Source organism: Penicillium coprophilum (genome assembly GCF_028826855.1).
Source record: "Penicillium coprophilum strain IBT 35676 chromosome Unknown utg000002l_segment0_segment1, whole genome shotgun sequence".
NCBI lineage: Eukaryota > Fungi > Ascomycota > Eurotiomycetes > Eurotiales > Aspergillaceae > Penicillium > Penicillium coprophilum.
The window spans coordinates 1,324,543-1,345,319 of NW_026622722.1; the positions used below are offsets into that span (position 1 = coordinate 1,324,543).

The 20,777-nt window shown below is 49.9% G+C and overlaps 10 protein-coding genes across 10 annotated transcripts; 4 read left to right on the forward strand and 6 right to left on the reverse strand.

Annotated features, from left to right (window-relative positions):
• Positions 1-228: 228 nt before the first annotated feature.
• Positions 229-775, reverse strand: N7500_002542 (YOS1 family protein; the record flags this gene model as incomplete). The annotated part of the gene is made up of 4 exons (XM_056673688.1): positions 229-284; positions 461-571; positions 631-690; positions 742-775. 4 exons carry the CDS (start codon positions 773-775, stop codon positions 229-231), a joined length of 261 nt encoding a protein of 86 aa, XP_056534213.1.
• An 83-nt stretch (positions 776-858) lies between these two features.
• On the forward strand, positions 859-2,685 carry N7500_002543 (dolichyl-P-Man:Man(7)GlcNAc(2)-PP-dolichol alpha-1,6-mannosyltransferase; the record flags this gene model as incomplete). The annotated part of the gene is made up of 4 exons (XM_056673689.1): positions 859-868; positions 922-1,203; positions 1,261-1,956; positions 1,988-2,685. 4 exons carry the CDS (start codon positions 859-861, stop codon positions 2,683-2,685), a joined length of 1,686 nt encoding a protein of 561 aa, XP_056534214.1.
• A 202-nt stretch (positions 2,686-2,887) lies between these two features.
• N7500_002544 (uncharacterized protein) lies at positions 2,888-4,438 on the reverse strand (the record flags this gene model as incomplete). Its single annotated transcript, XM_056673690.1, has 3 exons — positions 2,888-4,225; positions 4,284-4,343; positions 4,400-4,438. 3 exons carry the CDS (start codon positions 4,436-4,438, stop codon positions 2,888-2,890), a joined length of 1,437 nt encoding a protein of 478 aa, XP_056534215.1.
• Positions 4,439-4,737: 299 nt separating this feature from the next.
• Positions 4,738-5,632, forward strand: N7500_002545 (uncharacterized protein; the record flags this gene model as incomplete). Its single annotated transcript, XM_056673691.1, has 3 exons — positions 4,738-4,791; positions 4,843-4,884; positions 5,066-5,632. The coding sequence occupies 3 exons, from the start codon at positions 4,738-4,740 to the stop codon at positions 5,630-5,632; spliced, it is 663 nt and encodes a 220-aa protein (XP_056534216.1).
• Positions 5,633-6,066: 434 nt separating this feature from the next.
• N7500_002546 (CoA-acylating methylmalonate-semialdehyde dehydrogenase) lies at positions 6,067-7,950 on the reverse strand (the record flags this gene model as incomplete). Its single annotated transcript, XM_056673692.1, has 3 exons — positions 6,067-6,483; positions 6,543-7,180; positions 7,239-7,950. The coding sequence occupies 3 exons, from the start codon at positions 7,948-7,950 to the stop codon at positions 6,067-6,069; spliced, it is 1,767 nt and encodes a 588-aa protein (XP_056534217.1).
• A 591-nt stretch (positions 7,951-8,541) lies between these two features.
• On the reverse strand, positions 8,542-10,333 carry clxA (calnexin; the record flags this gene model as incomplete). Its single annotated transcript, XM_056673693.1, is given in 4 exon segments — positions 8,542-9,689; positions 9,704-9,820; positions 9,885-10,164; positions 10,217-10,333. 4 exon segments carry the CDS (start codon positions 10,331-10,333, stop codon positions 8,542-8,544), a joined length of 1,662 nt encoding a protein of 553 aa, XP_056534218.1.
• A 1,171-nt stretch (positions 10,334-11,504) lies between these two features.
• Positions 11,505-12,343, forward strand: mde1 (methylthioribulose 1-phosphate dehydratase MDE1; the record flags this gene model as incomplete). The annotated part of the gene is made up of 3 exons (XM_056673694.1): positions 11,505-11,645; positions 11,706-12,181; positions 12,232-12,343. The coding sequence occupies 3 exons, from the start codon at positions 11,505-11,507 to the stop codon at positions 12,341-12,343; spliced, it is 729 nt and encodes a 242-aa protein (XP_056534219.1).
• A 454-nt stretch (positions 12,344-12,797) lies between these two features.
• Positions 12,798-14,824, forward strand: N7500_002549 (sorting nexin 1; the record flags this gene model as incomplete). Its single annotated transcript, XM_056673695.1, has 6 exons — positions 12,798-12,831; positions 12,886-12,945; positions 13,011-13,498; positions 13,569-13,949; positions 14,001-14,603; positions 14,666-14,824. 6 exons carry the CDS (start codon positions 12,798-12,800, stop codon positions 14,822-14,824), a joined length of 1,725 nt encoding a protein of 574 aa, XP_056534220.1.
• A 2,265-nt stretch (positions 14,825-17,089) lies between these two features.
• N7500_002550 (uncharacterized protein) lies at positions 17,090-18,660 on the reverse strand (the record flags this gene model as incomplete). The annotated part of the gene is made up of 3 exons (XM_056673696.1): positions 17,090-17,224; positions 17,276-18,301; positions 18,364-18,660. 3 exons carry the CDS (start codon positions 18,658-18,660, stop codon positions 17,090-17,092), a joined length of 1,458 nt encoding a protein of 485 aa, XP_056534221.1.
• An 879-nt stretch (positions 18,661-19,539) lies between these two features.
• N7500_002551 (amidohydrolase family protein) lies at positions 19,540-20,608 on the reverse strand (the record flags this gene model as incomplete). The annotated part of the gene is made up of 3 exons (XM_056673697.1): positions 19,540-19,676; positions 19,730-20,500; positions 20,557-20,608. The coding sequence occupies 3 exons, from the start codon at positions 20,606-20,608 to the stop codon at positions 19,540-19,542; spliced, it is 960 nt and encodes a 319-aa protein (XP_056534222.1).
• Between the last annotated feature and the right edge of the window lie 169 nt (positions 20,609-20,777).

Genomic DNA, 20,777 nt, shown 5'->3' on the forward strand with positions numbered 1-20,777 from the left:
ACGTAACCCAGTTCCACTCCTCTGCTCCCAGTGTGCTCCTTTCTCGTGTGGATCGTGCCGCATGTCTCGCTAGGCGTCATTAATGATATAGAGGTGTCTGATTGTAAATGACTCGTCGGTGGGGGGAGGTCACAGCGCAGTTATGTAGGTTGACGGGCAGTAGGGTAGCTATGAGCTTGATCGCGACGGATCCATGAGGGAATTCTCCGAAATGGCGAGAAAGTGAATTTAACCAAGAATCAGCTCGTATACAATGATGACCGTGTTGATGACGATAAGGGGTACTGGATTGCGGATGTGTTAGCTATTCCGTCGGGCTATGGCTGGAGTGTCTGGCAGGAGTCCCAAAGTTTTAGAAGCAGAACAGCTTGCGGTTTATTCAAGATTGAACCCGATTGCTTCAATCCAGGATGCAAGAGTCCTCTGCTTATATTGGGCTGCGGGAGGTTGGGAAACGTACTCCGCATCACGGTCCGCACACTGGCGATCAGGTTGACGGACTTGGCTTTCACGCTTGTGCTATCGTATGTTGCACCGAAGCCCGGCTCGGCTTGTGTGCGACCCCATCCGACTGCAGGTGTTCATTAGATTCTTATCTTCTAGTCGGCGTGAAGCTGGGGAGGGACGTACCGCGAGCTAGGAAGCGGTCTTCGGAGAGGACGGCGATCGCATTGATGATGAGGACGACGACTGAGAATTAGGATTAGTATGAGCTGAAGAATGGGGATAAACGGTACATACCATAAAAGAGCTTCCCAAGACCGAAGAAAAACATCGTTGCGGGTGGAGGAAGATGTTGAAGGTGAAGTGCGGGAGGCGCCAGATCTCCGGATAACACTCTTCTCGGATGCAGTCACCATGGGATATGGTTCGTTCGCTTTCTATATAATAACATCAGATAAGCTAATTGTTTCCATACAGCATTCGCGGTTCTTGCTCTTCTCTTCCCAGCCTTAATTCTCCTCCATCTCCTCGTTGCTCCATACACCAAAGTCGAGGAGTCGTTCCACGTCCAGGCCGTACATGATATCCTGGCCAACGGGCTACCAAATGGCTTTAATGACCTGAATCTCAATCGCGCCGATTATGATCACTTCTCTTTCCCGGGGGCTGTTCCCCGGAGTGCTGTTGGCGCTGCGGTGCTCGCTATGCTCTCGAAGCCCGTGATCTTGTTGAGCGAGGGGATCAACCGACAGATATTAGGTGCGCAGCGTGGATCTATACAGCTATACGTTCAACCAAGCTAACACTGGAATGCAGCTCGCGCTATACTGGGCTTATTCAATGCCTCCGCTCTAGTAGCCTATGCAAGAGGCCTACGTCGTAGCTTCGGTCAGCCAGCAGCTGTCTGGTATATCCTACTCCAAGCAAGCCAGTTCCACCTGATGTTCTACGCCTCAAGGCCACTATCAAACATGTTCGCCTTCGGCATCACAACGCTAGCAATGCGTCTGCTCCTCCCAAGCCCTGTACCAACATCCCAAGACCAAAATCAATGCGGCCTTGCACTCGCTCTCCTCACCGTCGCAGGCGTAGTCTTCCGCTCCGAACTAGCTCTCCTAGTCGGAACCCAGACTCTCTTCCTCCTATCAACAAAACGAATTAACCTCCAACACACCATAATCGCAGGCCTGGTCGGCCTGATCACCGGCCTAGCCCTCACAATTTACCTCGACAGCACCTTCTGGCAAATCTTCCCCCTCTGGCCCGAATTCGAAGCCTTCCGCTTCAATGTCCTAGCAGGCCAATCCTCAGAATGGGGCACAGATCCATGGCCATTCTATTTCCAAAACGCCCTCCCCCGTCTCCTCTTCAATCCCCTCATCTACCTCCTCGCCATCCCCGTCGCCCTCCGCCAACCAGCAACACGATCCCCCCGCTCTGGCACTTCTAATCCCGGCGCTTTCCTTCGTCGCCCTCTACAGCTTCCAGCCACACAAGGAATGGCGCTTCATCGTCTACATCATCCCCTCCCTAACGGCTGTAGCAGCCCTCGGCGCTGGGTATCTCTGGACTCACCGCTCGCGCTCTCTCTTCGCCCGTCTGGCGACACGCGCCCTGGCTATCTCGACTCTCGCCGTATTCTGTCTGTCGAATTTTGTGCTTCTTCCCGCGTCTGCGGCGAATTACCCTGGTGGCCAGGCTATTGACGCTATGCATCATCAACACAGTATCCTACACGATACGAAGTTGCATTCTGGAACCAACTTTCCTGTCAACGTTTATCTGGGTAACCTCGCCTGTCAAACGGGCGTAACGCGTTTCTTGCAACAACCGCCTTCGTCGGGGTGGGTATATGACAAAACTGAAGACAAGGCTGTTAAGTCGACAAGTGGGTTTTGGGAACGGTTTGATTACGTTGTTGTTGAGGCGGATGAGGAAAATGGGCTTATGGATGCTGACGAGACAAGTCTTCGGCGTGCGCTTCCTTCTTCTGACTGGGAGAGGGTGCATGTAGTTGATTCGTTTGCGGGGATATCGGTTTTGAAGCCTGGGACTCCTGCTACGGGAACTGCTGAGCGGCGTGTCATTAGTGCTATTGCTGGTGCGCGTGCTGTTGATTTGTTCGAGGGTCTGCGGGATTATGTGAGGGATTCTTTATTGCGTGGGTGGTGGGTTGAGGTCAAGATGAGACCGAGGGTTCAAGTCTTGAGACGGGTGAGGGAGGGATCCCATTTAGTATAGGAATAGATCATATTCTGTCCACACTTATATTATAGTACTTTAGGTATTATTTAAAACTAACAACCCCATCTGGTATGGAACTGATATTAATGATTGAAGATAACTACAATATGCCCTCAACATTCGACAAGTACATGCAACTGGGTATTATTCATCAAACCTCTGCCCGGAGCAGATCAAACAAGTAGACACAAGAAATGAATTACAGTGCCGGCGGACCTTCCAGACGCGCCAAACGAGATTCCAAGTCACGCACCCAGGGCTCAACAGTCTCCACGTTAGAGCGGAGAGCAGCTTCACCTTGTTTCATCTTCTCTTCGACGGTCGTCAGACCTTCGCGCCACTGCTCGATCTCCGACGCCATCTCGGCGTGGCGCTTTTCGAGCTCGTTGAGTGAATCTGCGGCGTGGGCTGCACCGGTGTGACAGGCGCGCAGGGAGCGCAGACGCTCGAGGACACTGGGTAGCAGGGGGTGCAGGGACTGGATGGTTGGGAGGGTTGTGTAGAGGGCTTGGATCTTAGCGGCGTGGTCGTCGTTGGTCGATGCTTCTAGTGCGGGGACGACGTCGGCGTCGGAACTTGCTAGACGGGCGTTGTGGACGGCCTTTGCGGCTTCAAAGGCTTTTCTGCGGGCAGCAGTGAGTGCCTCGGCGTCGGTGGTTAACTTTCGGATTCGGGTGGAGAGAGCTTCCAGATGTGGGGTTGTCATCCCTGGCGCGGCATTGGGGACTCCTGGCACTGCGGATGTTGGGTTTGTGCCAACGAGAAGGCCGGTGAGTGCTGAGAGGCGGGAGGTGAGTTGGTCCAGAGCTGGGAGGACCGGGTGTGATGTTGAGTCGTTGATGCCGTCGGCGACGAAGGGATTGGATGAACTCGAGATACCGATTGAGCTTTCAAGAAGCGCTAGGCGACCGTCGAATGCTGCCGCGTGAGAGAGGACCCCTGCCGAGGATGCAGTTGGGGCCCCCACTGCGGAGACTGCCTTTGATGTCTCAGTTGAGGGTTGTGTCTTTGGGTCTGTAGCAGGACGAGTCTCAGGTGCAAGTTTCTGGGATAGCAACGCCGCAGCCGAGTGCGATGAGCTCATTGCACCTCGCGAAGCGTGCAGATTGTCCAGAGCGCGGCTCAGCTCCGCAACGCCGTCATCTAGGCTCTCTCCTGACTTTTCAGCTACAGGACCCAGTGACAATCCATTTCCAGTCTCTGCGCCGTCTGTTTTGTTGGCCATTTCCACCTTGAGGTCTTCGACCTCCCTCCGTAGCCGCGCGAGTCTCCGCTCAAGGGACTCGTCCTCACTATCACTCAGGTCGCCGACCTCCTCTACCCCATCCTCACGTCTCCGCCGACGGCGGCGACTAATACTCTTACTCCGATAAGCCTGGCGCTTCTGAGAAATGGTATCTGAGAAATTGACATCGCGGGCATCCACAGCCGCGCCCATGAAGTGCATGCGCGCTTGGTCCGGGTTGACACCCTCGCGGTCGATATCGGAGTTTGAGCCAGCATCATCATGGTCGAAGTCTGTGCGGATAGTGGCAGTCTGGAAAGGGTCAGTGGTCAGGCCCGGTGACACCTCTTTGTGGAATTGGCGGACTCACGGGCAAGGTAGATGCTTCGTCGGTCAAGTCGGGGGTTTCATATATGTCTGGGGAGGGGTCCTGGGGTCACGGTCAGTGGAAATTGCAGTGGATATCAACAGTTAACATTGGCTCACCAAGTCAGGAAGACCGGCGTATTTCTTATTGAAAGACATGATTGGATTGAAGCTCACTAAGTATAGTAAACACCGAACTCTCCTCAATCACATGTACAGTCAGCAAATCAGGTGACCTCAAGCCTCGGATTCAAGAACGAACACATGCAATTGACGCAATTGGCCTTTTCAATTCATTTGACCAAGACAACTATATATATTAGGTGACATCGCTTGAAAGCTCTTGTCTTTTCTTCATTTTACCCCGGTTTCCCTTCAATTGAAATTCTGATCAACTTTCCCCCATATTCCCCCCCGCATTTCACCGACTATATACATCAACCACGTCAACCTTCAAGATGGCCGCCCCTACTGATGTCACTATCCAGAACCTGAGTGGAAAATGGGAGATGGTATGGCTATACACAACTCAATTTCTCGAACAAAATACTTATGTGTAACAGGACTCAACCCACTCTAACCCAACAGACCCCCTTCTATCTTTGGTATGCACCCCTCCAAGCCCTAACTCCCCCAACGTTACCACAAATATAAAAACAGCCAAGTCTCAACCCTGTCACACTTTTCCCGCCAATCATATAAAGCACAACCAGAACAATTATCCCCGCCCTGCATTATACCATGCATAAAAACCCCTATCCAGCAACATTACTAACAAAAAGACAGCAAGGAATGGGCTGGGTCATGCGCAAGGCACTCTCATACGCAACAGTCACAATCTACGTCAAGCAGTACGCAGACGCAGAGAACCCCAGTCTTACCCATATCGACGCACAGCAAGTAATCACAGGCGGCATCCAAGGCACCAAGGAAGAGCGCAAGCTTGACTGGGAAGAGCGCGAGCACGTTGACCACATCTTCGGCAAGCTGAAGGGTCGCTCGCGCTTCATCGCCGGTGCTAAGAGTGAGGATGGCGCTGTGCGCCCTGTTATCGAGATTCAGACTAAGGCCGGCTCGGCGGATTCTGATGCCAAGGTACAGAAGTTTTTGACTGGAGAGACCCTTATTGATGGATCCAAGAGTGAGGGCTTCCTTGCTGAAGAGGGCGAGGGTGCGTTTTTGCACAGCTGGGTGGTGAATGAGGAGAATGGATGGACTGCCGAGCAGGTTTGGGGATTCGAGACTGTTGGTGGAGAGAGACGTCATACTCGTCGCATTGTTATTTCTAAGGGTGGGAAGGTTGCTACTGGTAGACTTGTCTACGCTTTCAAGGACCGCAAGTCTGAGGAGTAAGATGATACTGGTGTGTTGAATATAGGCTTTTTTATCTTTTTTTACCTTGGGTTTTCGGTTTCTTAGTTTGCTCTAAACTACAGGTCAATATACTAGCATTCAACCTGCCAATTTACTTTGATGATAATTCGTGTCTAGAGAGTTCCTAACTTTCATCATAGACATGTTATAGCCGAGCTGATAGGATGAAGTACAGGGAGTATGGTTTGTTTCATTTTTGAGAATCGATATCATTAACATACTGCATGCACATTCAATCTGGTCATTCATGTCCATATGCATGAATGATGCGTTGTATAACAAAGCATATGGTTCAGATACATTCATGGAGATCCATAAGGCGTGTATTTTGTTTAACAAAAAAAGACGAATTTTACCATGCGAATGATAGGCTAAAAGAAGATCAAGAAAGCAAGAGACAGGCACCAAGATTTTTATGAGTGAGTAGGCATCACCACGGTAGCCTTGTTGCTGATCGCATCCTCACTCTTCCAGAAGCTAGTCACAGTCTTCTGCTGGGTATAGAACTGCAAGCCGGGCTTGCCATAGAAAGTGTTGGCACCACCGCCGGCAATACTCTTCTTGTTGCCGGTGAAAGAGAACATGGGAAGAGGGACGGGAATGGGCACGTTGATACCGAGTTGGCCAGCCTCGCAGTCCTTCTGGAACTTGGAGGCGGTTGAGCCGGAGCGGGTGAAGATGGCAGCACCATTGCCGTATTCGTTGGCGTTGATCACATCAATAGCGTCGTCAAGGGTCTCGACGTTGAGACACACGAGAACAGGACCGAAGATCTCCTCCTTGTAGCACTTCATATCGGGGGTGACATTAGTGATGATAGTTGGGCCAACCTGCAGAGGTATAATTAGTTTAGGCTCTATAGCAGAGTATTTTCTGTGGTGTGACTTACAAAGTTACCGTTGGGGTATTTCTCGGGCTTGAACCCACGGCCATCCAGCATGATAGTCGCACCCTCTTCCTCGGCGCTAGTGATCAAGTCTTCAATACGCTTCTTGCTCTCAGGGCTGATCACAGGGCCGAGGTCAGCACCCTCCTCAAAGCCACCGTTCACGACCAGGGCCTTAGCCCGCTCGGCGATCTCAGGCAACCATTCCTTAGTCTCGCCAACCATAACGCAGGTGCTCAATGCCATGCAGCGCTGACCAGCAGCACCAAATGCAGCACCGACAATGGCGTTCAGAGCATGGTTCTTATTAGCGTCGGGTAGGACGGCGGCGTGGTTCTTAGCACCCAAGTTGGCTTGCACGCGCTTGCCATTAGCAGAGCCACGGCTGTAGATATATTCGCCAGCACGGTTGCTACCAACAAAGCTGATAGCCTTGATGGCAGGCTCATCAAGGATGAAGTCCACAGTGGGGGCAGCGCCGTGGATGATGTTAATCACACCGGGAGGGAAACCGGCCTCCTTGGCAAGTTCGGCAAGGATCATAGCAGCACCGGGGTCCCTCTCGGATGGCTTCATGACCAAGCAGTTACCAGTCACAGTAGCGACGGGAATAGACCAAAGAGGAATCATAGCAGGGAAGTCTTGGTAATAATTAGCATATATGTGGACAGATTGCAAAAGTTGATATAAGCAGCTTACTGAAGGGGCAAATAGCAGCCACGACACCAAGGGGCTCGCGGTAGCTTCGTGTCTCCATATCCTTGGCTACCTCCAAAACCTCGCCGGTCATCTGGGTGGTGATACCACAGGCGGTCTCGGCGACCTGAAGGCCACGGAGAACATCACCCTTGGCATCAGCGAAGGTCTTGCCCTGCTCAAGGGTGATAGACGCGGCCAATCGGTCCCAGTGGGTACGAATGAGGTTAGTAAACTTGAAGATAATTTGCTGTCTGGCCATAATGCTGGTGGCTCTCCAAGCGGGGAAGGCCTTCTCGGCCGACTCCACAGCGGCCTTCAGCTCCGCATCTGTGCTCTGAGGCACACGGGTGACCAGGTTGTTGGTGGCAGGATCATGGAGATCAATCCACTTGGTTGCTTTGGATGACACAAATTCATTGTCAATGAAGTTAGCTGTGTCAATGGGGTTGGTGATCTTTTGGTGGCTTGTTGGGTATTCAGTAGCGGTGGAGTCAGCTGAGGTGGTTGCGGTGACGAGCCGCTGGGCTGTTGCGTGCAAGCGACGAGTGGCAGAGAGTGATGTGGAGGGTACAACTGTTCTGCGGGAGGCCAGACTGGCAAGTGAAGTAGTAGTGAGAGATCTCGAAGATGCAGCTCTGGCAGTCACCGCCACCGTGCGGGGAACTCCGCGGAGAGCGGGGATGGAACGGGAAATGGACCGACAAGCAGCCATGATGAATTCAATTATGAGTGATGACTTGTAGGAAAAGAAAACAAAAGCAGGAGGAGTAGGACACAGAGAAATATAAAGGACAATTCGGGTCCTCGGGAATCATATATCTAAGGTTACCCCAGGCCCGAGGTCAACCGCCCTTAGTCATAGAGCGGGCATTCCCCACGTTGTACAAATGACCCCCAGATAAGGTACCATTTCGGTATTTGTAGCCAATCACAGGCTCCCATGCGACTCTCGAATCACCGAGGCGTCTAATCGCGTATATTGTTTTTCCGAACTATCGCGTTGGTACTAGACGTATGTAGGCAAGTGACCAAGTCAATTAGGAAGGTACTCCCATTTCTCATATTTTACTTTACCTCTTGCACATCATTATAGGGATAAAATCTCTTAGTTATGCCAAAGGCAAGGTGATTGTTTCCGAGAAAGTGGATACTAAGTAGAAATAGAAGTATACAAATCGGGCCTCCAATGTTCTTCATGAACCTTCTGACAACTACATCGGCCGAGACACAGCAAATCTCTTCGCTGGTTGGATTTATGGGTTAAGATTCTTTTCTGCGTATAATTGGTTTCCAATTATCGCATTTACTCGGCGGAGGATCGGGTAGTACGCTTGGTAGCACCGCCCTTGTTGGTCTCAGTGGAGGAGCTGACAGCCTCGCCCTTCTTCTCCTTAGGAGCAGCAGCGGGCTGCTTGCCCTTCTTCTCGGCCGCGGGGGCAGGGCTGCTGGCACTGATGGCACCCACAACGAGGAGAATCATGGTCAAGAGAAGCGCACCTAGGCCACCGGCAACCTCAGGGAGGGTCTTGGCAGCATAGATGGGGTCCTCCTTGGCGAGCTCGACGAAGTGGCTGACCTTCTGACGGACGAAGGAGACGGGATCTTCCTTGAAGGTGGCGGTGGTACCCTCTTCGTTGGCCTCGGGCTTGGGCTTGGTAGCCTCCTCCTCAGCCTCCTCGATGGGGAACTTGACATCGAAAGTCTCCTTGCGGAGCTTCTCAGCGTCCTCAACGGAGTGACCAACGTAGATGTTGTCAAACAGAATGTCATTCTGCATGGTCCAGATCTCGAAGCCAATAGCGCCCATGGGCTCAAGGTTGGATGGAGTCTTGTCCTCAAAGTAGGCGGGGTTCTTGATCTTGCGGGGAGCCCAGACACCCTTGTAGGCAGGGTTGTCGATGAGAGGAGCCTCCCACTTGCCCTTGTACTCGGGGTTCTTGATCATAGGGCGGGTCCAAGTGCCACAGCCAGAGACATCGGCACACTTAGGGTTGGGGACAGTAGGGGCGAGCCAGTCTCCATCCTCCTCGTCATCCCAATCCTCGGGCTTCTCAGCCTCGGGGTCAGGAATGCTGTCGGCCTCATCCTCCAGCCAGTCGGCGGGCTGAGTGGCCTCCTCATCAAGGATCTCAAAGGGAGCCTCCTCATCCCAGTCAGCGGGCTTGGTGGCTTCGGGATCGGCGATCTTGACCTCATCGACCCAGTCGGCGGGCTTAGAGTCCTTGGGGTCGTCAATCTCCCTCTCAGGGTTGACGGGGGGGTTGAAGTCCTCGAGAAGACTGCCCTTCTTGGAAGAGTCGCCGTTGATCAAGATCTCGAAGGTCTGATCGGGGTTGACGATCAGGGTGTAGAGGGAGGTGACCTTGTTGGTGCGGGCCACGGGGGAGTCTTCAGGTGCTTCTCCTCGTATTCGCCGGTCTTGGGGTTCTTGTGGCGGAAGATGAAGTGAACCTTGTTAGTGGCACCGCACTTATCGGGGCCGAACATGATGACATAGGGGGTGCCGTTGGAGAACTCCTCCTGGTGGAGCTTCTTGTTCTCCTGAAGGAGCTTAAGGTAGGCACCGCCGCAAACCAGGGAGTCTAATATGAGAACAATTCAGTCAGCACATGTAAACGCGAGCAAATGTGAACGGTCATGACTCACTCTGCGGCTTGACCTCATACTGAACCACCAGAGTCTTGCCCTTGTTGTCAATCTTCTTGGGGAACTTGGCGGAGATGGCATGGTGAGCTGCGACGTTCTTCACGACCAAACCCTTATCGCCATCGATGCCCTTGAAAACAGAGGGCTCCTCGACTGCCCATTCACCGACGTAAGCCCACTCCTCCTCGGACTTGTCATCCTTCTTCGCGTGGGAAGGCTTCCACCGAGACTCCCAGTCGTCTGTGAATTGCTCCAGGAAGGGAGCTTTGAGGCTGGTAGGCTGGAACGAGTTAGCAAAGAAGAGTGAAGAGGGTGAGCTACTAGATGCATACAGTAAAGGTAGGTCTCTCAATGACAGTGGCATCTGCAGTCTCCTCCTCCGCATGGGCGTAACCCATGAGGCTGGCGGAAGAGACCAGAGCCGATGTTAACGCAGTATTGAAGCGCATTGTGAACAATAGAAGGAATGAAAGTGGAGCGCACAGCACCAAAGTGACGAAAAGAGGAGATGTGGTTTTATAGAAAGCGGACGCTGGGGGAAGGTCCAGGTGGCCTCTTCACTAAGCTCCCCAATCGGGACTAGGGCGTGTACACACAAGTTTCGATCTTATTCTACATAGAATATCTATTTATTGATTTCTTCTGCTTATTATTGAAGTAAATATAGAAGTTATTTTCAATTTGAGATGAGAGACTATCTCTTTTATTTCATATTTAGAGTATAACAATTATCGGGTATCGAGATATTTAATATGCTGAATCCAGGTACAATGTTCTCCCAAATGTATTGTCCCAGTGCAGATCTCCCCGATTATTCTGTTCCCCCCACTCAAACGTTTATTGTTATGAATGATGGATTATATCCGTCCAATACATCTACGTATGTACAGAGTACATGCAGTAAGTAGCATTAGGCAAACTAATAGGACTATGTAGCTCATTAGTAACACCACCCAATAGCTTGTTGTTGATCCTTGATGGTTCAATTCGGCAAATCTATACAATATAGCGAAGACGTGCTATTTAGTTTTTCCCTATACAGCCCGAAAGAGGTCAAGCCGTTTGAAACCCTCTATTCCATTAGAACTAGACATATATTTTTCTTTAATATCTGCAGTTGTATAGCACCAAATAGGTTTAAGCCACTTGAATATATGTTGTGTATTTCTTGACTATCACCCGAACATTCTCGGGATACCATCCTTGGGGAGTCCATAGGTGACACATGCTTTATGCCTCAGGCAACAACCCCGAAATACTTAACTAACTAGTTCGGATTTCAATTCCTAGTAGGATTGTTTTATTTTTGTTTTTTTGTTTTTTCAATGGAAGGGATATTTCAAGAGGTCAGAGACTATACATACCTTCTTGCAGAATTGCGAAATGTCGAGCGATATCAAATGTGCCGAATATGTATTGTAGTCCGTTGTACGAATATTTATTGTCTGCAGATTTCCCCAATTACTTTCTCTCTCCCCCAAACGTCCATTGGTTACTCGGCACGTTCGGCGCAAATAGCCCATTTCCCCTGGACAACAGCAAAATTGGTAAGTTGTCTTACATTTGCTCCAGACTTTGGAATTGTCTACCTTAGCTTACGCTCATCTGTCGCAGCCCATCATGTGCCCCGCAGATCAAACCGTCGCAACGAACAACGACCACTTGGTCCAATCTGAGGACCCCGAACACCCAGCCAACCTTATTCCAGAGCTCTGCCGCAAATTCTACAACTGGGGATGGGTTACCGGCACTGGAGGTGGTGTAAGCTTATACTTGCAAGGGAAAAAAAAGTGCAACAGTGCCCCGCTGATGGAATACTAGACCTCGATCCGCCAAGGTGACCACATATTTATCGCCCCATCTGGAGTCCAGAAGGAATTGATGAAGCCTGACAACATCTTCGTGCTCCAATGGCCCACCCCAAAGTACCCTGCCTCGGACCGCAGCTACATCCGCAAGCCCCTCAAGCTCAACCCCTCCGCCTGTACCCCACTATTCCTGACTGCCTTTGAGCAGGGTGCTGGCTGTTGCATCCACACCCACTCGCAATGGGCGGTTCTAGTTACGCTGCTGGTAGAGCGGGAAAAGGGCCCCGATGCTTGCTTCGAGATCAGCAACATCGAGCAGATCAAGGGTATTCCACGCGGTAAAGGAAAGGGCATGCTTGGGTTCTTCGATACTTTGAAAATTCCTATTATTGAAAACACCGCCTTTGAAGAAGACCTCACTAGCGGTTTGGAGGCAGCCATGAACAAGTATCCCGACACATACGCGGTACTTGTCCGGAGGCACGGAATGTGAGTGATAGTATTCTCGCCCCATGTGATATTGATGCTGATTCCTGTAGTTACGTCTGGGGTGATAACACTGCCAAGGCGAAGACTCAATGTGAGAGTCTGGATTACATCTTCCAGCTGGCTGTTGAAATGCACAAGCTGGGCCTCCCGTGGGTCAAATAGATACTGCGCGCTTTCTAGTGGCCCCTCTATGCCAAGTGATTTGAGCTACTGGAAACTCGTGGATAGATTACCCCGGCATTAAGAAGCTCCAATTGAAATGATGTGACGTAGTGCGACATGGACACTTAGAACAAACTGGCCAGGGGCTGTATGGAGGCCATTGGGTACTGAGTGACATCGAATGGACTGGATTTGACATAAATATAAATGAATATCCCCCAGCTCATCAAAAAGTAGTGCCAATGGCAAAGTAGTTGAACAAGTCAGGGAAATACCACATGGGGTGGACTGGATCCCGTGAGTGACTAAGGATGCGGATCAGCCTCCACTCCAACCAGCTCCCTCTCCAACTCCATACATCCTCAAAGCTCCGATTGAACCAACATTAATCTTAATTTGATTCATATACCGGTCGGTGTCACATTTATTTCGCTTCAATCTCGTACCGGTAACAATGGATCTCGACTCTGGAGATTCTCCGTGGGGCGGTAGGCAGTCGTGATACCACAACTCATTGAATCGCAGTCTGATTTATGATGCAGATGAGCCTTCACAGTTCAAGCCCAGCGATGACTCCTCCAAACCCGGAACTCAGGGAGCTGGTATGTTCTATTCGGCTTGTCCCGCTCTTTCAACGACCTCTCACTAAGCACACTCTACCATACAGCAGCTGCACAAACCCCCGCATCAGACAGCTCGCCCGCTGTACGCGTACCAGGAAGAAGAGGCCCACGAGGAACACGCAAGATCAACGCGCAAGCCACTAAACTCGAATCCGTCGATGATTCCGTCGACCCTCTCGGTCCATTGGGAGAGGCGCCCGCCGAGGCCACCCCAACGCCCACAGACGAGGCACCAGCACCACCCCAGAAGGAACCATTTGCCGGACGTGGCGCACGGCCAATCTCCTCTCCCTCCCAGGCAACCGGCGCAGTGGGAGCAACGGACTCGGTTAATGCAGAAGAGGGGAGCGCGGGCTTCCGAGGACCCCCTCCCGTGCAACCGCCGGTGCAGACCGATGGACCAAAAAGACAGACACAGCCTAGCATGAGCGTGGAGCAGGCTGCGAAGCCGACTTTCCAGATCTATGTTGGAGATCCGCACAAAGTGGGAGACCTGACAAGTAGTCACATTGTTTATCAAGTTTCGACGAAGGTAATTGAAACACACGGACGTGAAAGCTAGGGGTTAAAAAGAGAAAGCTGACAGTCATTGGCATGGATAGACAACATCTAAGGCTTATCGTCAACCTGAGTTCACCGTCAGCCGCCGATACCGTGATTTCCTCTGGCTCTATAACTCCCTACACGGCAATAACCCCGGAGTTGTTGTTGCACCTCCGCCCGAGAAGCAGGCAGTCGGCCGCTTCGATACCAACTTTGTAGAATCGAGGAGAGCTGCTTTGGAACGAATGCTTAACAAGATTGCCGGTCATCCCATTCTTCAAAATGATGGCGATCTTAAAATCTTCCTGGAAAGTGAAGCTTTCACCGTTGATGTTAAGAATAAGGAAAACCGAGAGCCCGACATTGGCCCAAGCAAGGGAATGCTGAGCTCCTTTGGGATCTCCGTTGGAGGAGGAAGCAAGTTTGTGGAACACGACGATGTAAGTGAATCGTTTCTGACATTTCGGCCTCGTCTGCTCACATATAGATAGTGGTTCCACGACCGAAAAGTCTACTTGGATGCATTGGAGAACCAGCTGAAGGCTCTTTTGAAGTCAATGGACACTGTGGTTCTACAACGAAAGGGACTGTCCGAGGCCGCAGGCGACTTTTCGAGCTCATTGCATGCCTTATCTGCTGTCGAGCTGTCTCCTGCCCTCTCCTCTCCATTGGAAGGCTTGTCAGAACTTCAATTGCGCATTCGGGAACTTTATGATCGACAAGCGCAGCAGGATGTTCTGACGCTTGGAATCACAATCGATGAATATATCCGGTTAATTGGCAGTGTCAAGATGGCTTTCACGCAGAGGCAAAAAGCCTTCCATACCTGGCATTCGGCGGAGTCCGACCTGCAGAAGCGCAAGAATACCCAAGACAAGCTACTTCGCCAGGGCAAGACTCAACAAGACCGCTTGAACCAAGCCAGTGCCGACGTCGCAGATGCAGAGCGTAAAGTCCACCAAACACGGTTGCTCTTCGAGGATATGGGCCGACTCATGCGAAGCGAGCTCCAACGGTTCGAGAAGGAGAAGGTGGAGGACTTCAAGTCTGGCGTGGAAACATTCCTTGAAAGTGCAGTTGAAGCTCAGAAAGAGGTACTTTATTCCCCCCCCAAAACTATTGCGGATCCATTTCATCCAACTAACCCCAAATACAGTTGATCGAACTCTGGGAGACATTCCTCATGCGTCTAGATGCTGGCGAGGAAGGGCTTCCGTACTATGTACCACCCGAGGCGGGCGATGCATCCGCCCCAGCAGAACCCACAGGGTCAGGCCCGGAATCCGGGGCAGTGCCCGCCGAGGATGACGCTTGATATCCTACTAACCCGGGCGCTCTTTCACAATCTCGAACCTAGCGCCGTTTTATCTCGCCTTGACTTGTATTCATTATGGGACAATCCTCCAGGGCTTTCGCGATATTTGTTCATGTCACGCTGCAACTGATGATGATTCCCAGCCAGCTGATAAGTTTTGTGTTTTTCTACTTCCGCTTCATTCCGAATACCACCGTTCGCGTACTGTAGCAAATAAATTTATTCTCTGCCCTAGTCAGGTATATTGTCCCGTATTCATGCATCTTCCCATGACCTTGAGTCGATGTCAATTATATACTACTCCCATCGAGCAGTGCAATATCCACGAGTTTGGTACTTTGCGCCTGGGTCCAACGTTCCTGAGGTGAGGTGGTGGATGCCAATGCACGAGTTTAGTATTTCTTTGTGTTTGGGACATGACCATCGAATTTTCTGAATAGACAAGCCGCTTGGCACATTATAAGAATGTATTAAAGACTACCAAAAAATCTATCATGTAGCATGGATGAGGGAAAAGATGAATTCTTGGTATAATACAGCAGGCTCATACCAGACATAGGTATCTATACGTACCAGATTTGCCCTGGCGTGTGGGCTTTCCTATTTGATCTGCCGCCGCTTTTATGAGGGTGCTCCGGCTCACTGAGTAGATGCCAGCACGGACTCAGATCAGTGATCATGCTCAGATCAGTCACGTGTCCAATCAGTGAGCAACACTGATACATTCAGCCCATCGCAGTCTATACCTAGAAGGGATTAGCCCCTATAGGGTCGTTTATACTATGTAGCTGGCCCCGGGGACTCGTCTCACTTAGTCCATAATCCTGCTTGATTCCAACTTTGATGCGGGAATAGACCGCCCCCACTAACTCTTGAGTCAATGGCGCTGCCCCCGAGGTCATCGTACGCAGGCTTGATAAATCAAACTTCTCGATCACCGGATGTTTGGCTAGAAGCCACCGCCATGGGTGGCACGATGAAGGCAAATGTGATGCGATGGTTCTGCACGTGTGCACACCACCTCGCGATATTAAACTGGGTCATCACAAACAGACCATAGCCTGTGTAGAGCGCCTGGGTTATCAGAATAGACCGTCCTGAGGAGCCGTTATTAATTGAAAATTTCAGAGCATCTCCTTTGCGTGTTATTATAGAATGGTAAAAAAGCAAGAATGCGATCACCGTTTCCATATGCACCAGCATCCCATCCTAAGTGTCAATTATCACTGGCCCTCTGCTACAGAATGTTGGTAATGCTGTTTCTGTGTGATAACATGACAGACACCCTTGCGTTTGGGATGTTGATTAGGGGAAGGGGGATGTGATAGGCATAGTACAGACTTGACCTCCGCAAACCCCATAAATGGGGGCCGAGGCTTAACCAGCAGTGGGCTATAGGCTATGATGGGCTATATATAAGGGCCCTTCATCGTCCATCATGGCCCATTAAGGGAGTCTTGGCGCTTATAACCCGACGACTTGTGATACTTGTATTCTAACCTCCTACTAGCTTTATAGCGATTGAAACTCAGAGTATAAGTTTCAAATAGTTAAGTAGATATATAATTAAACTTTGGATAAATTCTAACTCCCAGAGGTCGAGATATCGCGAAAGATACTTAATTTTAATATTCTAATAGTAGATATATATCTTCCAGAATTGTCTAGGAGTACCACCATAATATAAGTAAACCTCTGTATTTTAAAAATAATCCAAATCACACGTTTTCTCGTAAATTTAGAAGTAATATATAAATTCAACTTAGGTAGTATCAATGACTTATTAATTAAGCCTTTTAATAAAAACAATAAAATATTACTACGATATAAGAGTTAAACACGGGGCTTCAAGATAGAGTAAGTAATCTTTCAAGATATTTACAGCGTTTGGTGCTAATTGGGTCCAATGGGCCCCCATTATGGACTTAGTGAGCCCCGGTCCGGGCCTAGAGCCGAACCTATTTGCGGGTTGGGTTGGGTTGGGCCATAGTATGGGCTTTGTGGGTTTTGGGGAGGTCTAGTACAGACATAAAATGAAAAACAGGTAGATGTAATATCAGCCTGAGGAATGTGGGCTGAGCAAACTATTATTAAATACTCGCCGAAGAGGAAGTTGAATGAATTACCGGCAAATCTGCCCGACATGGTGGCTTGAGACAGCCAGTATACACTGATCGTTTGGACTTTACTTGCTTGACTTGCTTGACTTGCCTCGGTCTCCTTCCTGCCAAAGCACATAATTCAAGTTTTTTTCTCGTTGCGGAATCATTCCCGTGGACTGGTAACCTGGATAATCAATGTTGGGATGATTCCACATACAACCACAATTCCACTCATAACCCCGGCCGTACCAGTGAAACCTAAAGTATCAAACATGTGTGGGAAATAGAAAGGGCCGGCCTAACATCTTCGTTAGCGAGAGAATAGGTGCTGAGTTGAAGAATGACGAACAAAACCATAAAGTAGCCTGATAACGTTAAACAGCACTCCGATTGAGGCAGAGTCCCCGGGCGAAGTATCGATGGCATATGCAGTGAGGATGGTAGACTGAATCTGATTGCCGAAACTGGCAATGGCAATTCCCACACAAGGAGTTACATTCCAGTTTTTCGCTTTCTCAAGTTGAAATCCCCAGACGAGCTGCCCAGCAATGATAGTGAGGAAGCCAATATAAGTCAGCCAGAGGCGGTCGGCTGGACAGACTCGGCCTTTGCGCTTTCGATAAATCTTCATGAAGTAGTCGGACATTGGACCACCAATCTGCTCTCCAATCACACACCCGATTATGATGGGAATGAATTGGAGACCGGTTTGTTGAGCATTCAGATGAAATTTCTCCCCAAAGGTGAGGGGCATCTCGACCACGAAGACGATATTTGCATAGCAGAAGGTGATAGCAGTAGCTAGCGCTGCTATCAAGATCCGAGGGTTTTTGGCTATGCGAAATGGAGACACAAAGTCCGATATCCTCATCGGACGCGTATCAAATCGTTTGGGCAGTAGCCTATTCGCAAACGTTCGGAAAATCGAGATCTTTTCCTCTGCTGCATTATTCTCGAATACTGTGACACGAAGCGTCTCCCCACCGAGATAGATATAAGCCAACGCTTGCAAGAGATTGATGATGGCATATATCCAAAATATGAACTCCACTCGAGAGTGCTGCACCACGAACCCCATAATAAAGGGACCTGCCGGGGTACCGAGGATAGTCATCAAAACCCACCATCCTACCTTCTGGGCATATTCATCCGGAGTAGATAATTTCGCTATCACTCCACTGCCCATTCCAATGGGTGGAGATATGAAAGCTGCTGTCAAAACACGAGTGACCATCTGGCTACCGTAAGTCTCGCACCGGGCGCCTCCGATATTGCACACCATACTCGCAAGGACCGAAAATACAAGGACATAATGGCGGTCATATCTTTCCATGATGACAATCCACAAGATCGGTGCTATTCCAAGGAGTATGATCTAAATGGTATTCTTATCAACAGACCCGATTTACACTGGGACCATTCCGAAGAGATACTTACTTGAGCGGACACCAGGTAGCTTGCGTCAGCAACGGACACGCCATAAGAATTTGCCATTGAAGAAGCTGCTGGCACAATTCCTGCTGCCATGAACACAGAAATCATGGAATGAAATGAGATCATTAAGATCATGGCATTTTTCTTCCATGGTGAACAGTCGAGAGCTTGGCGAGCAGCCGGTTCCATTGACGATGAAGATATTGTTCCTTCCAATGGGACAGGAGGACCCGATTCAATTGACTCCAAATGCTGGAAGGGGTTCTTTGGCTGAAGGGCACCAGAAGCCGTGTCGCTCATATTTGTGGGGGAAGGACTGGAATTGGTGAAAGCAAGTTTCCTATGTCCTATTATAAGATTGGATCAAGGCTTAGAGAACTTGCGCCTGGTAGTTTGGCTGCTCGAAGAACCCAGTCAGTTCACCTCCTTTTATAACTATATCTCCCATTCTTGACTCTATATGCTAGGGTTTCCTAACTCGTCCGAATCTAGTATACCGCGGGGGAATAGTGTCATTCCCCACAGAAAGGAGCCAAGTTTATACTTTCGGTTCTCATCCCGAACTGTCCAGAGCCATGATATCCTGCATTTCGGCATCGATTCCGCGGATCTGGGGATAGCAGGCGTCTGATTGGGAGGAGGAGCAGAAAGCGGCCAAATTCAAGCTTTGGGGTCCGGGTACGCGAGGTCCGCTTGTCGCCCAATGAAAGTCATAAATTCCCCAGACTATTTGAGAATCACTATGGAATCTATCCCGGGTGCTTGGACCTCTCAACGGTACGGATGCCTTGTGTGCTGTTCATCGCAATTGCATTCCACTTCAGTGGATCCAGAGGTAGGAAACTAGTGATTTGCCTAACCTGCTTCTGGCAATCTTGCCTACCACAGTCGGACCGAAAATGATACCAAAGTACAACATACGTAGACTGTTGTACGTAACAACCGAGGTTGATCTTTGACCGGTAATCATAATGACTGTTTTGATGGAAGTATACTCCGTAGTTACCGCGGAACTATGGCACGTCGAGTTCAGATACACCTTAAGAAAAGCTATAGAAGAATGTCTCAAAAAGATGGCTCATTTAATCATTCATGAAGTTCAATTTCGATATTATCTTCCATCACACGACGAGCCAAACGTTTTCAAAGTTAAGACTGCTTGACTATCCTAGTGCCATATTACTGTGGTTTTTTGAAGAGAGATTCCGCATTTCCAAAGTAGATCTTATCGCGTAGCTCTGGGTCAAGCGGGAAACCGTCTAGAATTTGCTTGAAGCCAAGTGATTTGTCAGGAGACGCGTAAGGATAGTCAGAACCTGCGGGATATTTTAGCAACTGAAGTTACAACGGAGGATCGAAAAAGCATTACCATAAGTGAGATGATCATGGGGAATAACGTCGAGGACCAGTTTGAGTACGGCCTCGGAACTGGAGAGGGCCAAGTCAAAGTAGAATGATCGGAAGTCTTCCATGATCTCCTCGGAGGATTTCCCATAAATGCGGGCCGTTGCAGCGGCTTCCTTCGACACAGTACAGATACGCGTAATCAAAAAGGGCAGGGTACCTCCGGCATGGGAGAGAATCACTTTGCAGTCTGGATAACTTCTCTTCGTGTTGGTGATTATCATGTCGACAGCACATCTGGTGGTCTCATGGGGATAATCAATGGCTGGCTGCGGTAGGAGATGGTTGACTCGAGTCGTATCAGCGGGATGAGTAGGGTGAATGAAGACCACAGCCTTTCTGGAATTTAATTCCTCCCAGATAGGCTTGAATTCAGGGCTACCAAGGTAGTGATTCCCAGAGCCGTATCTTGTGAACAAAATCACACCTTCGGCCTTCAAGACATCTAGGGCGTACTTTATCTCCGCCAGAGCGCCCTCAGTATCAAGAAGGCAAGGCAACGATGCAAAAAAGCCCCATTTCTGTGGGTCTTCATCACGCTTGGCTGCAGCAAACTCGTTGGCCTTGCGGGCCAGTTCTCTTCTCTTCTCGGTCGTTGGGGCGATGACTGCTCCAGGCGCGGTCAGCGACAAGATAGCCTTGGTGACACCAATCTTGTCCATGAAGCTAATGTCGCCCTCGGCTGACCAGGAAGGTGTCGGCCAACCAGAAGGGTCACCTCCAGCATCCTTGACAGCTGTGAAAATGTGGTCAGAATCTTATTCTTGTTGGGAGGGGGTTGTTGTGATATACCTTGAGCATAAAATTCGGGGACGAAGTGGTGATGGATATCAATGAGACTCATTTTGAATTGCAATTGTGGTCATTTGATAAGTTTTTGATCATGGATCATGGAGACAACCGCAGATATGTAGAATTTATACCATACAGTGTCATGCCTGGTGTGAGGTTCATGCCTGGTGTGAGGTTCATGCCTGGTGTGAGGTAATAAGTATGCCGAGTTTCCGGTTGCC